This window comes from Rhopilema esculentum, chromosome 17 (genome assembly GCF_057945365.1).
Source record: "Rhopilema esculentum isolate cy_ngs chromosome 17, ASM5794536v1, whole genome shotgun sequence".
Lineage (NCBI taxonomy): Eukaryota > Metazoa > Cnidaria > Scyphozoa > Rhizostomeae > Rhizostomatidae > Rhopilema > Rhopilema esculentum.
Genome location: NC_142831.1, coordinates 1,141,310 through 1,157,696, shown reverse-complemented (window position 1 = coordinate 1,157,696; position 16,387 = coordinate 1,141,310). Strand labels below are relative to the sequence as shown.

The window sequence follows — 16,387 nt, the reverse complement described above, 5'->3', positions numbered from 1 at the left end:
TTACTGCACAGACTATTTGCAGAATACTCTAAAGTGCCCCAAGGGCTGCCTATAGACAGGAATATACTGAGGTATTACATAAAAAGACCCTCTTGCCAACAGCTTCTCTCTCTTGCCATCATCATTCGATAAGGTGACGTAATCATCAGTTATCAAAGAAAGGAGGCTATTTTGTCTCGATCTCGCTTTGGATTATCACAAAACAAAATATCATTGAAACAAGTTCGAGGGAAGTGGAAGTATTTTAACTAGACGGTAACATTGTGAGATTGCTAGAGAATGAAAGCTATCCGAAACTGGTTGGCGGAAAAGCCAGTCGATGGCACAGTCATTTCAACAGGAGCTCAACTCAAATCTGCACTTCGTGATGTAAGTTTGCAGATTTCTTACTGACTATTATTAGGCCTGCCAGGCTTGAAAACTTCGATATGCTCCCAGCGACTCTAGACTTCTTGTGCTCGCACCTCGGGTCTCTTTGTATTGACTCAAAATATGAATGAATTTATGTATATAATGCTATAGTAATGTATAAATAGGTGTTGTTGGGTCGGGACTGCTCTTTGTATTTGTATTTTGTTTACAATGAAGACAAGAAACACTAAAGTTTAAATGAAATTCGATAGTCTACCTACCAGGACAAAAGTATTGCAACACCCTAATCAAAATTGCATCCAAAAAATTTGAAGTTTTGCAAACTTAGAACTTTACGGTGAAACATTTCCCTTAAAAATAAGCAAAATCACGCTAAACCAGGAATCAAATTATTTGAAATTTATTGAGGATTTCGAAACACTTAAAATCACATTATTAACGTAAGAAATTATACAATGTCAAAATATTATCAGGATGATGAGTGAATAGTGTTGACAAAACCTCGTTTTACTGTCTTTCGATTCTAAAGATTTCGAAACTTTTTATAGAAAATGATGTCAGAATAGTGAGAGTTTAGGGGATACAGCAAATGAAGTCATAAATTCTGACTCTTTTAGCCTCGAAATTCCCCAACACAACTTGGATAATCGTTTGGGTACAATTAGGCCCATGTGTAAATTGGTAAATCATCAACTACCGATGACGAGCGAGATAATGCAGTGAAATGTGTCAAAATAATGCAAAACAGTCTCTTTGGTGAAATCAAATAAATGCTACGTGAATGAGAAAGGTTGCATTTTCCAGAAAAAGCAATACATCCCCCTATACAAGGTTCTTTTTTACTCCAATTTACCTGAAAATTTGCTAACTCTATATCCTTTCTCGGCCATCACAAAGACCTAACCTTAAAATAGGTGAATATTTCTTGTTGCCAGTGAAAATGATCTGATTTTAAATCTACATGGTTCTCTAAGGTCCAAACGAAAACTGACTTAGAGAGTTTATTGAGAATGAGACAGAATCCCAGTGCATTTCATCAACAAATTTTGTGCATCACTTCCAAAGCAATTCATTGGCTGATTAAACAATAACTTAATCAGACAAAAACAGGAAGTAATTGCGTGATTTGCCATTAATGGCCTTCACAGGTATTGCAATACTAATGATTAAACAATACAGGTATTGTAAATGAAAAATACCAAGACTAATGAGCTGAATTTTACTGAGTTTGATTTCAATTTTTTTTAAACAGTAACAGAACAGAACCAAAAGAAGAACATAGAGGTAAAACAGTGGCATAGCATCTTTGTATGTTAGGCTTTCGATGCAAGCGTAAAGAACTCTAGCCAAATTCTAAAATACTTGCAACATTTCTACCGGTAATAAACTCGTTGTAGTGTTAAAGTCAATGCATAACAATTTCCGCAAAAAACGGCTTCTCTATCTTGTCATGAGCAGCATGCAGTGAACTCCATCGCCAACATGCCATTTGGCCCCAATTGGCTATTTTTCCAAGTAAACAGATCGCTAAAAATTATGAAATTCGAAAAATCTGAAAAACTGAAGTCCCTCCACATCACTCTTTTGCCTGTCTCAAATAAGAGAAACATGCGATGTTCCAGTGCAGCTTCAGTGCAGCTCAAGAGAAGCTGCTGAGAGAAGTGAGAATTTTCTGGACTGGAGCTTGCCATCTGCCTGAGCGCAAGCATTCCCAAATATTTGATAATCCACAACATTTTTCTACCTATAAGCTGCTTTTTGCGAATATTCTTTGCGTGAAACATCATTTCAAATTCAATTATTTTCCTTTCTTTACTTTGTGACTGTTAAAAAGAGAAAAAGTTTCGTCAAAGTGGGGTCAAAGTCTATTTTTCATGATCCGCATTCCGTAATTCAAGTCCAAAGACGTGCCAGTATAGTCAGAATTTACAGACCAGAGCATGGGGTAGACCTTAGCGCAAGCCTTGCCAAATACATGATGATTTGCAGGGACTAACTTTCTGAAACTTTACACATGGAAGCATCTTCAATTCTAACAACTCTCACAGGTCATTATTGTTATCTTTGTTAACTATGAGAGGAAAAAATGAGCAAAAAACGGTTGTTCCAGTTCGCTTAGGCTCTGCAGTGTGTTAACAATTTCACAATGTGAAGAGCTCCTCCTTGCGGGATCCCCAGCTGCGTTATAGAAAACATTTTTGAAATCCAGCCTTCTAGAATGGCTAAAAATGCATCTCCCAGACTTAGATTTAACAAATTGATATACCGCTCAGAACAGACAATTCAACAATTCTCAGAAAAACACTGATTATTGATTTTTAGGAAAAATTTGGGAGGGCGGAGTCATGTTAAAATGTTAGTGACAGGCGTTGAGGTAAGAAAGGAAGGGTGACCTTTGGTCCAAAATACACATTGATGTGAATAACAATGAGCTGTTGTATTGATTAAGAGAATTGTCCTTCCTGAACAGAAATGTGCATCTACTTTGTCTCGACTATTTTCAGTAGGCCATGTTTACACATCCAAAATGCAGACATGCCAATGATAGAAAAGGTATCTACTGAAAAGACAATGAAAAAAATATAATACCTAGATAAATTGGTAAAATTCAGTTTTTTCTTTTTTATACTCTTTTTTTTCAAAAATAATTAAAAAAAGATGTCCAAAAAGTTGTCATCTTTGAAAAAGTGGGGGGCGGGGCGGGGCTCAACCCACAACTCTCAATCATTGAATTTCCCTGAGCTGTTAAATTGATGTAAACAAGATAAGTGCTAGGAAAGTATGCACAAATTCAAGAATCACTGAAAAATTTGGTGCACATTCAAGTGTACACACTTACCACAAATGCTTTCTTGTACTCCCAGGTAGTATCTTGTGCACTCCCAAGATCTTGTCATAAACTGCTATGAAATCCAGACTGGCACCATGGTGGAAGGAATCTGTATTTTCTTTAGGCTTGCCAGGAGATACAAATAGCTTAACAAATGGTAACTAGCAAGAGACGTCAAGACCAAACTCCAACACAAATCTCCCTTCAATTAGTCTAGATTTGATGGCAGTTGTCGACAAAATTTTAGGAATGAACAAGGAATTTCCTGGGGGGGGGGCATAAAGAATGCACTGGTGGTAATGTGAACATTTGACAGGTGGTTATATATTTATTGTTTGCAATATTGATTTAACTGATTTTAGTAAGTCAGTCAGAGAAAAGCCAGCATCCGTATTCGACCACTGGATAAATCATAATCACTCAAGAATTACTGCAAGATTTAGAACAATATATATATTGTTTGCCATCTCTTTCTGCATTTAAAGACTGTCCATGCGCTTGCTGATCAACCAATTTTGCAAGCTGTTGTCAGAGAATTTGCAAGCTCTGCCCCCTAAGAATCACTACCCGCAATGCCCCTTAGGTTATGAAAACTTGGACATTCGCCTTGGTTATCAAATGTTATTAGTTTAGAGAGCCAATTACTTTTTGTCTTTTCCTATCAATAGATGACATTTTTGTCACAGCAATCCAAATTAAGCTTATAATTTTCAATCATTAAATTTTAGTTATAAAGTCAGTATAGAAAATTCAATTTTAGCACCATAAAATGATATTATTCACAAATTCCATTTGATTTTAGTGTGGCTATGAACACTGCTCAGAGGTCGAGAGAGAAATTCTTGAGGTATTAGCAAGTTTCAAAGGTCTTTCAATCATTGTGGATACTTACGGTTAGTGGGACTTCAACAACAAATGGAGTCTTTTTACTGCTCTACTTCAAAGACTTTCATATGATATCATTATCCTCATATTTTTTATAAGAAGAGTATAAGGGTGTTCTTTAACAAGAAATTCAGCACTTTAGCTGTGCATGTATTTTTACTTTAGCAAATTGGAAGTTTGTGTATTTTAATTTCAATTCTGAAGTTCACTTTTCAAAATTGAGTTTTTCTCTTTTGTCTATGATTTGAAGAAATATATGAAAAAAATGATTGACAGTGTCAATTGTGTGCCTGACAAGAAAAGTCAAAAATATATTTTTTTGTTGCCTGGGGCAATCATTAAAATGTGGCTTGTACCTTCTAGTAGCACTAAAATTCCTTTTCCATCTTTTATAAGAGAAATCTTATAAAAGCAAAATATTTATCTACAAACCCCAATCTGCTATTTGATTAAATTGTACCTAGAATGCTATGTTTTAATAATTCAAGATTTTGTTTAGGGTTTTCATTATAACGGCATATTTTGAAACTTGAGAGCTTGTGATGAATTCCCTTTTTATAGCCAAACAGAACTGTTGTTTTTAGCTTAATACAACTGTGGAAGAGACAAAAAATTGTTTGCCAATTTTTGACAGGATATATTTTAAAGGGGTGGAGGAATTTGAAAAATCTGAGGCACAATCTGGTAGCTTAGGATTTGTACTTCCTGTTGAATAGGTAAGATTTTGTCAACTCGAACACAACTGTACAAAATATCTTGTAAGGGTAGTATGCTCTTTTAACAATAACTATTTATGCACAAAAATATTATTTTGCAATCTTTGTGATAATTATTTTGATATGGTTGGAATCACCACGTTGTAGTATAATCGGTTTCCCTAGATAGTTTTACTTTCAGAAAGAGATAAACTGAATCTTGTTCTCTTGCATTGAAAACGTTTCCTGTAACCTTAAAATTTCTGGAAAAGGTGTCAACTGTATGTGCTGCCAAATATTTTACTCACCCTAGTAAATATTTAATTGGTTTTCCTTCTATGGAGTTCAATTTTGCATCTATTTTTGGTATTTTCCTTTATAACAGTTTCCAATATTGGGGATGAGAAACAGATGATATGTCTTGATGGAACTATACCAGTTCAATATAAAGGTGAGGCGTTTTGTAATTTTGTTTACTTTTAATTGTTTATAGAGAATGATCTTTTTATTTTAATATTATGCCTTTATGAAAATTGTATAATTATTTTATATTTTACTGTATAATTATTTCATTGCTCAACGTTTTCTTTGTCATACACTCTGTATGGTTACATGGGCTGACTTAAGGATAAATTAAAGTGAATTATCCAAAGGTGATTAAAGTGTTTACAGATTTGATAGTCTAGTGTCTCTGAAAAAGGTAGGCTTTATATACTGGCTTGAGATGATCACCCACTATATTGTAACTTCATTTTTCTCGCTAAGCTATCCTAAAGTGTTACTGTATTGTAAGGCTGTTTAGTCTCTTGGCACCTACTTTTCTGGCAATGCGCAGCATATTTTTCATTCCATTTTGATTTTAATAAGCACATTCCATAGGTCAGGCAGGTCAGGTTATTTGTCAGGTCAGGCATGCCTGCTACTGGTACTACGTAGCCCAGTACTACCTGTCGCATATTCGATGGGTTGGCGACTTAACCAACCTAGGATATGTGGGACCCCTGCAGCTTAGGAGCTGTCAAAGGCGAAGGAGCTCTTCTGAGCCACTGACACCCACACCTGCTGCCTTGTAGGTTATACCTCTTTGGGTAAAGCTAGGCCCACTGCTTGAAACTGTGGTTAGCGTCAGCAGGGGCATGCAGCTATAAAAATACTGCTCCAAAATTATTTCATGATTATGTCTAGAAACAAACATGGGCAGCAATCAGCCCGAAGATTGCCGTGGGCGGTACCAGCCGACGACAAAAAGAAAGGTACAACCCCTCAGATAGGTGTGGGAAGACGTGATCTTCATTACGTCGGCCGTAAAAAGCCCGATTGTCATATCGATCTGAGGTTCGCAACATGGAACATAGGAACAGTGGTTGGCAGAGGAATGGAGGTAGTGATGGAGTTAGTGAAAGAAGGGTGTCTGTATGTTGTGTACAAGAGGAACGATGGAAAGATGAGGGTGCAAGGTTCATTGGACTAAAAGGGAGTAGGTATTAGTTTTTATGGTCAGGAGGTGATGGGACATCGGGTGTTGGGATCTTGTTGCAAGAGGATTTGTGTGATGAAGTGGTGAAAGTTAGAAGAATAGATAAGAGACTCATAGTGGTTGTCTTGATGCATGGGAAGCAGTTGATTCATGCTGTCAGTGCTTATGTTCCGTTAACTGGTCGCAGTGATATTGAAAAGGACGCATTCTATGCAAAGATTGCTGAAGAGACAGAACTTGTTGGACCAAATGAGTTCTTGATAGTCGCTGGTGACTTGAACGGCCATGTGGGACCTCGTGCAGATGGTTTTGAAGGAATACATGGTGGTTTTGGTATTGGTACACGGAATGATGGTGGCAGAAGGTTGTTAGAATATTGTACTGAAGCAGATCTTGTTGTGATTAACACTTGGTTTAAGAAAACAAACAAGGCTTTTTCAGATCAGCTGGAGCCGATACAGAAATAGATTCCATGTTAGTTCAACAGGGTTGGCGTAAGAAAATTAGAAATGTGAATGTGATTCCAGAAAAATTACAGCATAATCTGGTTGTGATGGACGTTAACAAGCTGGGAAGGAAAAGAAGGCAAAGACAACCCTTTGGGAAGCGAAATCAAGTCTGGAAATTAAGTGATGATGAAGTGAAGAAGAAATTTTCTAAAAGAATGGATGGCGAAAGTGATGAACAGGATGTGTGGTGTAAGTACAGAGATGCAGCCCAAAAAGCTGCTGAAGAGGTGTGTGGAGTCAGTCGGGGTAAGCCTCAGCATGGTGAAGCGTGGTGGTGGAATCAGGATGTTCGGGGTGCTATTACAAAGAAGAAGGAGAGTTTTAGAAAGTGGAAAAAACAACCATCTGATGAAAACAAGTCATGTTATACCAAGGATAAGAAAGAAGCCAAGAAAGTTGTAGCTAGAACAATAAAGAAAGAAGCAGAGAAGGAGCTAGATGGAATCAAGAACAGCAGGAATTTGGTTTTCCGTAAATTGAGAATGATGAAGAAGGATTCTTGTGACATAGCATGTAGTAACTAAATGAATGAGGAGAATCAGTGGGATGGTGTTGTGACTGCTGACAAGGTTGAAGGTCCTGTGAAGCCTTTTGTTATAGCTGATGTATCAAAAGCACTGGGAAGTAGGAAAAATGGTAAGGCTGGTGGACCCGCTGGACTCGTCAAAGAGCATTTAGTGACTTCTCATCATGGCAAGCAAGCAATTCTGGACATAGGAAATGGAATCCTGAAAGAAGAAGGCATGCCGCAGGACTGGAGGACGAGTACAGTAGTTCCTATTTGCAAGAAGAAGTGTAGTTTTATGGAATGTAGTAATTATCGAGGAGTTAAGTTGCTGGAGCATGGTATGAAAGTGGTTGAAAGGTTGTTGGAAAAGAGATTGAGAAATATTGTGAACATCGATAGAATGCAGTTCAGTTTCATGCTTGGGAAAGGGACAGTGGATGCTTTCTACATTGTAACGAGAATGCAGGAAAGCTACATTGGGAAGAAAAAGAAGTTATTCATGTGTTTTGTTGATCTGGAAAAGGCGTTTAATCGGGTTCCAAGGAAAGTCATTGAATGGGCATTGAAGAAGAGGAATGTACCAGAAAGCTTAGTTCAAGCAGTCATGAGTTTGTACAAGGGTGCGAAGACGAAAGGTTGGAGATGGGTACTCAGAGGATTTTGATGTTGGTGTTGGTGTTCATCAGGGGTCGGTTCTTTCACCGCTCTTGTTTGCAATCGTCTTGGATGTGCTGTCTGAAGAGAGAAGAAAAGGCGCCTTGTATGAACTGCTATGTGCGGATGATCTCGTTCTGATGTCGCCCAATGAAAGAGTTGGAAGCACAATTTAACCGTTGGAAGTCAGCTTTCGAAGGGAAAGGATTGAAGGTGAATCTTTGCAAAACAAAGATTCTGGAGTATGGAGCTGAGAAAATGGTAGCAGTAGAGGCGAAAGTTGATCCTTGTGGTGTATGCGGCAAAACAGCTAAGAGTAACTGTCTTCTGCGTAAGACTTGTCAGAAATGGATTCATGCACGTTGTGCTAATGTCAAGAGAGTGACTGACAGGATGTCTGGCCAATTTGAATGCAGAGTTTGCAGCAGTGAAGGAAATGAAGAAGAGGACCCAGCAGCAGATGGCCTCCTGAGTGAGTTAGAGAAAGTGAATAATTTTTGTTACTTTGGTGATAGTATAAATGGTGGTGGGGGGAGTGAACTGGCTGCGACAAGATGAGTAGGTATTTAACACTATGTCTTATATGTTGTGTGAGAAACGGTACACTTGGAATCTCAAAGAAAGAATCTACAGGACATGCGTGAGACCTGTCATGACATATGGATCGGAAACATGGGTGGTAAGATCAAATGAAGAAGATATTTTGAGAAGAGCAGAAAGATGTATGGCTCGAAAGATGTGTGGTGTTAAACTGGCTGATAGAATAAACACAACGATTTTTGATGGAAGGATACCACACACAACGAGTTGATGGAAAGATTAGGACTGAAGGTTCTAATTGAAGATACCGTTGAAGTTCCAATAACAGAGAATGTTAGGTGTGAAATGGTGGAACCTCTTGAGCAACTTCGTCGGTCAACTCGTTTTAGAAAGAAACCTGAGAGATATGGATTTTCAAATCCATGAGTAACTTTCCTTACTGGGGTAGAATGTGGTGAAACTAGCCTATTGTCACCTTCCTTAGAAATATTTGCATGTATTGTGTTGACATTCAATAAAGAACACATCGCTATTGAGTTCAACATCGCTTATTAGCGCATTGTAGATAATATACGCTAAATTGTAGAAGCTGTTAGATAAGGAAGTTTGAGATGGTTGGGCCATGTTTTGAGAAAGAGTGATGAAGAGTGTGTGAAACAGGCATGGAATTTTGAGTTTGAGGGCGGTAGAGGAAGAGGATGACCCAAGATGAGTTGGAAAGGAATGATGGAAAAGCAGTGCCGTTAAGTTGATGTGAACTTTGAGGATGCGAATGACCGAGTGAAATGGAGAAGTTGCACCAAGTCATGGAAGGAAAGTCAGTAACCCCTTGAAAAAGGGAAAAACCCTGACTTAAATAAAATGATGATGATGATGATGATGACTTTCATTAGAAAGTCTTTATCAGATGAATTTTGGTAATTAGGAATTTTGAAATAGAGTTCTTAAAATTGACGAAATTCATTGATCTGATGCTGTTTTTTTCGTTATGTCCATTAAGTTAAAACTAAATTACAGAGGTTTGATAGATAAGATTTGGTGCTCATGTGACAATATCTCAGCCAATTTGTAATGCTTTTTCAGGTTATGGGGTCCAATTTAAAAAATTCGAAAGAAAGATTGATGTGCCGTCATCACACTTGAACTCTATTTGTAGTTCAGTGGCAATTTCCATTTGGACATAGATAAACTAATTGAAATTTAGAAAATATAATGTTCTTAAAACATTTTTTCTGCACTTTTGCTGTCCCCTTTTCCTGCTAGGGCCGCACTTTGTCCTGGGGGTCATTTTTATATATTAAATTTTAATTACTTTATATGCGGACTTAACATCTGTAATTTTTTGCTTTCAGGCCAATTTTATAATGTTCCGATTCGATTTTGGTTTTCGTTAGCCCATCCATCTTACCCACCACTCGTCCAAGTAAAACCAACTCCGAGTATGTCAATCAACGTTGGCACAAACATTGACAGTGCTGGTGTGGTGAAAAGCCGGTACCTAGAAAAATGGAATAGGGTTTGTTGAAGTTTGATTTATTCAAAGAAATCTCGACTTTACAATGGTCTATAGTTTCCGTGACTGGAATTTGGAGGGTTCTCCTGGCAGGTTTGATGAACCCCAACTTAACCGTGTCCATAATTTTAAGAGTCGCTCCCTTTTCTCTGATGTACGTGAAAAATAGACTGCGTTTTCTCTGGCAACTGAATAGATTTTGTCCCTTATTTTTGAAAACATCAACTGAAAAAATTATGCATAAACAGTTCCAAGAAGTTCTGATGATATTTGGCTCATTAGTTTGGTTTTGACTAGAAACTTTCTATGTAGGTCAAAACATAATTTGGCTTATATAAAGTTCCCTCTTGTTTGTTCTCTTTGATTTATTTCTCTCAGTTTTGTACAAAATATTTACCCACAACCTGGCTATTTAAATAAACTAGAAAAGTGCACCTCGAATGAATGACGTTTTATGTCGTGTTATGAATTTAGTCTTTGCTTTATCAAATTCAAAATCTACCCGAAATGACCTATCAATTTGTGCGCCCTTGTGTAATTGTTCAGTTTTTTTTGCAAATCGTAAGTTGTATTTTGAACTGAGATAATGCGTGAGAATATAGATGCTTTTTATCAGATATTTTGCAAAGTCTTGTGCAGGGAACGCTCAGGGAGTTCAGGGGGGGGGGCTCTATAACCGCTCCCCTATAATTGCAATTTATTGAGATGCTGCTGCAATTGACGTTTTAATTGTGTTCCATTTTTTTTGCTAGGAAACCTCAGACCTGGCTTGCCTTATTCAAATTCTTTGTGCAGAGTTTTCTGAAAGGATCCCAGTTTACAGTATCCCTGTCAGACGTGATTCTGGAGAAGCATTCTTCGAGTGTCGTTCTTCCCGAGAAACCGGTAGGCCTTCAGCGGTTACTGGTACCCATTCCACTGAAAGTGATAAAACTTCTGCAAGCACTGGCACTAGCTCAGAGCTGATTTCTTCAAGAAAGATGGAAACACCTTCAGCAGCGACTGGTGCACCTTCAACAGCGCCTGGTGCACCTTCAACAGCGCCTGGTGCAACTTCAATAGCGACTGGAACACCTTCCATGGCTTCAATAGGCCGTGGCCTACCATCAGAAGCGACTTTTAAAGATTCAAACGAGGCAAGATCAGCTTCAGTTGAGGCTAGTACAACATCATCCGATATCTACACCAAACGTCGCGAGGCTTTGAAATTAATTGCAAATGATCTGCTGCAGAAAACGCTTATTCTTTCTGATCAAACAGAGGTTAGTAGAACGTAATCTAAATCAGTTGAAGGTACTGACGCCTCACTGAGAGATTCTCTTCTCTATGTACTGACGCCTCGCTGAGAGATTCTCTTTTCTATCTACTGACGCCTCACTGAGAGATTCTCTTCTCTATCTACTGACGCCTCACTGAGAGATTCTCTTCTCTATGTACTGACGCCTCACTGAGAGATTCTTATCTCTATGTACTGACGCCTCACTGAGAGATTCTCTTTTCTAAAGCCTGAGAGAACCTGTAAGAGACTTGTAAGACAATTTTTGCTCCTCCTCTGCGCAAGTAGAGGCTGTAAACAGGAACCTCTTCCACGCATTGTGCCAACCATCGCGTTTCTTTTGTTGTATTCACACTATACTGCATTCTCTATAAACTTTAGACCTTATTGATTGTTTAGAGCTAATACTACGAATTTTATCAGCGTAAATAAGATGATATTTTGTGTGTTCATCGATTCATTTTAATCTTCCTTACTCTAAAAGAACCATCTACATTTTTGTAAGTAAATATTTCTCTGTATGGATTTTGGAAGATGCATCAAATGCTTCCCTTTAATTACACCAAGAGACACTTTTTCCCGTTAGATAGAAAGGCAGAAATGTTCCTTGGCGATACCTGGCATCAGACAAAGGAGAGCCGGAGCCATTCACCAACGGAAGTTGCTACGGAGCCCCGTTAGATCATCCTCCAACAATAGAGGAGGAACTTATAAATGTCAGTGAAATTAGGTGCAAAACTTTTTGCTGTGTGCTATCCAGCCTTACCCCTCTCTCGATATTTTCGCCTTAGATTAAGATAAATTACGAAACAGACAATTACGGTGATTTGTGAGTGCCAAAAGTACTCCGATGCTCTTCAATCGAAACTCTCCCTTGGGCTGCCAGCAGTCTGGAGTTTTTTGCCAATCGTTTTATATATATAGCATGAATAAGAAAGCCTGAGGGATTCTTATAAACAAATCGCCCATTCAGGGCCTCAAGCTTCTTTTGATCTAAACCTAATACGAATTATTCTTTTCAGTCTCTCTTGAGAGTGCTTGAGACATCTAGAGACGAGTTAGATGAAGAAACTCTGAGCATTCGTTGTCTAGATCGACTTGAGAGTGAAATAGTAAGTTTTTATACTTTTTCTGAGTTGTTAGATCCATAAGCAAAATTTGAAGTTTCATATTCAATGGGCTTTGACTTCTTTTTTGTAGCACTTGAAAACAACCTAACCTACATTTAAATATTTCATAGCTGCCGTAGCTAAAAAGGACATAATGTTTGATCATTAGGTTTGAACCACGATAACCAATCAGAATAATGTTAAAATATTCCTAAAAACTAAAGAAAAACACTTTTCAACTCAACAACACCAACGATTGGTTCTAGAAGCAAGACTTCGTAATTAAAAGGCTGCCTAAGATTGTAGTTAAGCTGATGCTCGGGAGGGATAACATCGATAAGATAGCCTGGTGAATGTGATTTCATTAATTTGAAGAAATGATATGCCTTCTGTTCCATCTGATTTTGCTTCTGCGGGCACAACTTGGAATTTACTGGAAACTGTCTAACGCCTGGACCATTATTATTTTTTTCAAAATTTCTAATAGTAATCTTTATTTGTAGACTTATTTTAAAAATTTCAAAGGCAATCTCCAATTGGTCTTAAAATTATTATTCAGTATTTGACACAAGGCACCATATAAAAACTGCGTGCAAATGGGCCATTTGGGTAGTTAAAAGTTATATGACGAAAACGGACGGTCCAACTGCCATTTGAGTGATCTTCAAAACATGAAAAAGTCTCAAATGAGAACACAATCAAAAGAACAATACAATGTATTCTGGAAAATTTTGAATATTGCACAAAATAGGAGAAGCATATTGCAACACATTAGATGTTACTCTGCTTACAGGATGTAAACCATAGGATAACGATCTAATGGTAAACCAGAATTATTATTAAAATGGCGGGTTAGAAATCTATTGAGAAAAAATTATGTGTTTGCGTGGGCTATTGTTCTACCCAGTTGGTTACCACAAGTTGGTGGCCTGTGTTTATGCAAAGTGTTTGGTGCCGTGACCACAAAAACTCCACCCCTATCTCCCGTTGCTGGAGGTGCTGCAAGACAAGGAAACCACAGGTTCAGAAAAATTAACTGTTTTCTTAAGGTTTTTACTAAATGATTTCATGGCCTTCCTACTTAGCTTTTTACATTTTCACGGTTTATTTAGAGTATATTCAATTTTTAGGAAACTGTCGAGGAATGGGAAAAAAGTTTAGAAAAGAAGCTTGAGGAAAATGCGGTCCTTACGGAAGCGTTCAGGAAGGATGTCGAAAAATTCAACACCCCTCGTGTCAATAGGTAATATTACAGACTCCATATTTTATAGTGAATATGGAGAGTCGATAACAGTAAATATTGTAACCGTTATTTTTGTCACTTTCGTTAGCTTAGTCACCGTTTGATCTCATCACTCACTGTTCTTACGCCAATGCATGTGAAGCATAAAAAGCTTGTAGAAAAAAGTAACAACGCAACGCGCCGAGAACAAACAACAACGAATACGAGTAAATTAAGATTGGCTGATATTTCGTCCCTGCATACGGAGTTTCATCAGAGCATAAAAAACCTCGAAATAACGGACACCTCCCAATATTGGACATCTCGCAATAATGGCGCCTCCCAGTAAGGGACATCTCCCAATATGAAATATCGGACACCTTCCAATAATTGACATCTCCCTATTACAGACAACCTATAGTATCGGACACCTCCCAATAACAAACACCCCCCAAATAACGGACAACTAATAGTAACGGACAGCTTATAGTATCGGACAACTTATAGTAACGGACAACTTACAACAACGGACACCTCTCAATAATGGACATCTCCCGATAATGGACATCTCCCAGTAACTGACACTACGAAATATCGAACGTCTTCCAATAATTGACATCTCCTTATAACTGACAACTCTTAATAACGGACTGCACGCATTAGCAGACACATCTCCCTATTATATACTTCCCATTAACAGACTTCTTTTGATGGTGAATACTTCTTGTTAAGGGGCTCCTCCGAATGGCGTAAACCTTTATGCAAGGGACAGTAACTCTGTTACCTGAATAGTGGTGACTTGATGGATGTATTACCGAGTATTCCAATGCATCTTTTTCTGTAGAGGGTAAAAAACATACTATAGTACAATGTTTTATTTCTTGGCAATTTAGATCTTATGTTATTGAATAATCACTGATGTAACTGGTCGGATAAAGGAAATCTGGAAACAGGAAGGCAACCTGTAATGTGTATTTTTTGCAAATTATTCATTTTTCATTTACATTCTTGAATACAGTACAATCCAAATTAATCATGCATTTGTTTTTTTCTATGATTTTCATTGCACCATCTATCATCATTCTAATATTTTTCTTGCTTGTTTTTCTAATAGAAAACCATACCAAGAGTGGACGAATGATGACGTTTGCCGCTGGTTTCATGAAATCGGAATGGGTGAATATGCACCGGCCTTGAGAGAACACAAAATCAAAGGCATACATCTACCAAATTTGAGCAAAGATGATTTGATTGAGTTAGGCATTACGAAGCTCGGGCCTAGAGTGACTGTTGACGAGCAGATCAACAAACTTTGCAACGATTTCTCCAACATCATGTGAACGAATGCCTGCCAAAATTTCCTTTTGTAAAATTTACTTCTTAAATTTCCTAGTGATAATCTTTGTGTATAGAATTGCAACTCATCCACGCCGTTTTGATATTAGCTTATAATTTGAATATAAAATTAGTTTATTTTGATTTATGAAAATCTAAATTGCGATGCTAATGAAGAACCCTAAATATTATTTCTAGTAAAGGTCGGTTTCCACTTAAGGCGCCCGGTTCGCGCGACTTTGGCAAAGGCGAATTGGCGAACGCGACCAGTCGCTCAGTAGTTGAACTACTCGGCGAATGGTCGCCCGGTACGAATCAAGTGGAAACCGGCCTTAAGGATCATGATTAATACTGTCAAATCATATGCCATTTTGATTCTTGATCGTGAGCTTTAGATCGTTGTGTAGTTTAATTTTAGGTGATGGCGGCGAGAATCGAACTATCTAAGATTAAAAGCACTGGGTTTTGTTATAGTTGACGTTTAGAAATAATTCGAATGAAGTTTGTGACGTGTTATACAAAGAAGTCAATCAGACATGATTTCTTTAATTCCTTGTAGAGTATGTTCTATTTTAAACATATCAGTAAATACCTAATACAGCAGAGAACTCTTATTTTGTACAAAAGACAAGTAATTTTCAGACGAGACATCAAGCATCAATTTCTGAAAGCCTGCTTTGTCTTTGATACAATCTAAGATTGTCAAAAAAGTCGCGCGTGCAAGATCTACATCCCACGTGCAAGATCTACGTCTCACAAACAGTCCTCTGAGTTCGTAAACACAAAGATTACGAAAAGACCATAAAAATTCGCAAATACGGTTTCTTACGTTATTACGCGAGATTACGGGTGCGACTTAATTAAAATTAGGGGAGATTAATTAAGGAATTTTTGGCGGTACAGGACTTGAAAATGGCTTTCAAAAAACAAACATTTTACACCATATTGGCTAAAAGCTTTTTCGTCTGACACTCCTCCGAGCATTAAACGTCAGAAAAAGGGTACGAAAGAACACGATGAAAAATGTATACCCAGTTGTGGATTGAAATAGGTCAATCAGAAAAACGCAAGCACAAGACCGGTATAGTTGACCAAACAGTGCCGCGTGTCTAAGGAAAAATTACCAATTGAGTCCAAGAGAGAAAACGAACTCCTTCTGTCTACTCAATGGCGGCTTTTTCGTTTATATGTAGATCGATTCCAAAACTGCTAGAGGGAAAGACCACCGGGCTTTGCCAATTATCCAAAACATGTCGTCATTATAGAGTTTAGCACAATCTGGGTTATCTAAAAGATGTTGACCGATGGCAGAATCGTGTTTGTGGACCTACAAGATCGAGGAGGCAGTTTTGCTTCTTATGTTGGAAGGAACATGTTGTTTTATCCTATCCCCCAATCTTCGAGCTGTGCATCCTACGTAGCCAGAGTGGTACATCACTTCATAAACAACGGAACTTTTTGG

The 16,387-nt window shown here is 37.9% G+C and overlaps 1 protein-coding gene across 1 annotated transcript; it reads left to right on the top strand.

Annotated features, from left to right (window-relative positions):
* The first annotated feature begins 182 nt into the window (after nucleotides 1–182).
* On the top strand, nucleotides 183–15,595 carry LOC135684276 (uncharacterized). The gene is made up of 8 exons (XM_065199810.2): nucleotides 183–369; nucleotides 4,005–4,095; nucleotides 5,168–5,233; nucleotides 9,823–9,986; nucleotides 10,736–11,245; nucleotides 12,282–12,371; nucleotides 13,499–13,611; nucleotides 14,705–15,595. Exons 1-8 carry the CDS (start codon nucleotides 280–282, stop codon nucleotides 14,928–14,930), a joined length of 1,350 nt encoding a protein of 449 aa, XP_065055882.1. The 5' UTR covers nucleotides 183–279; the 3' UTR covers nucleotides 14,931–15,595.
* Nucleotides 15,596–16,387: the final 792 nt, after the last annotated feature.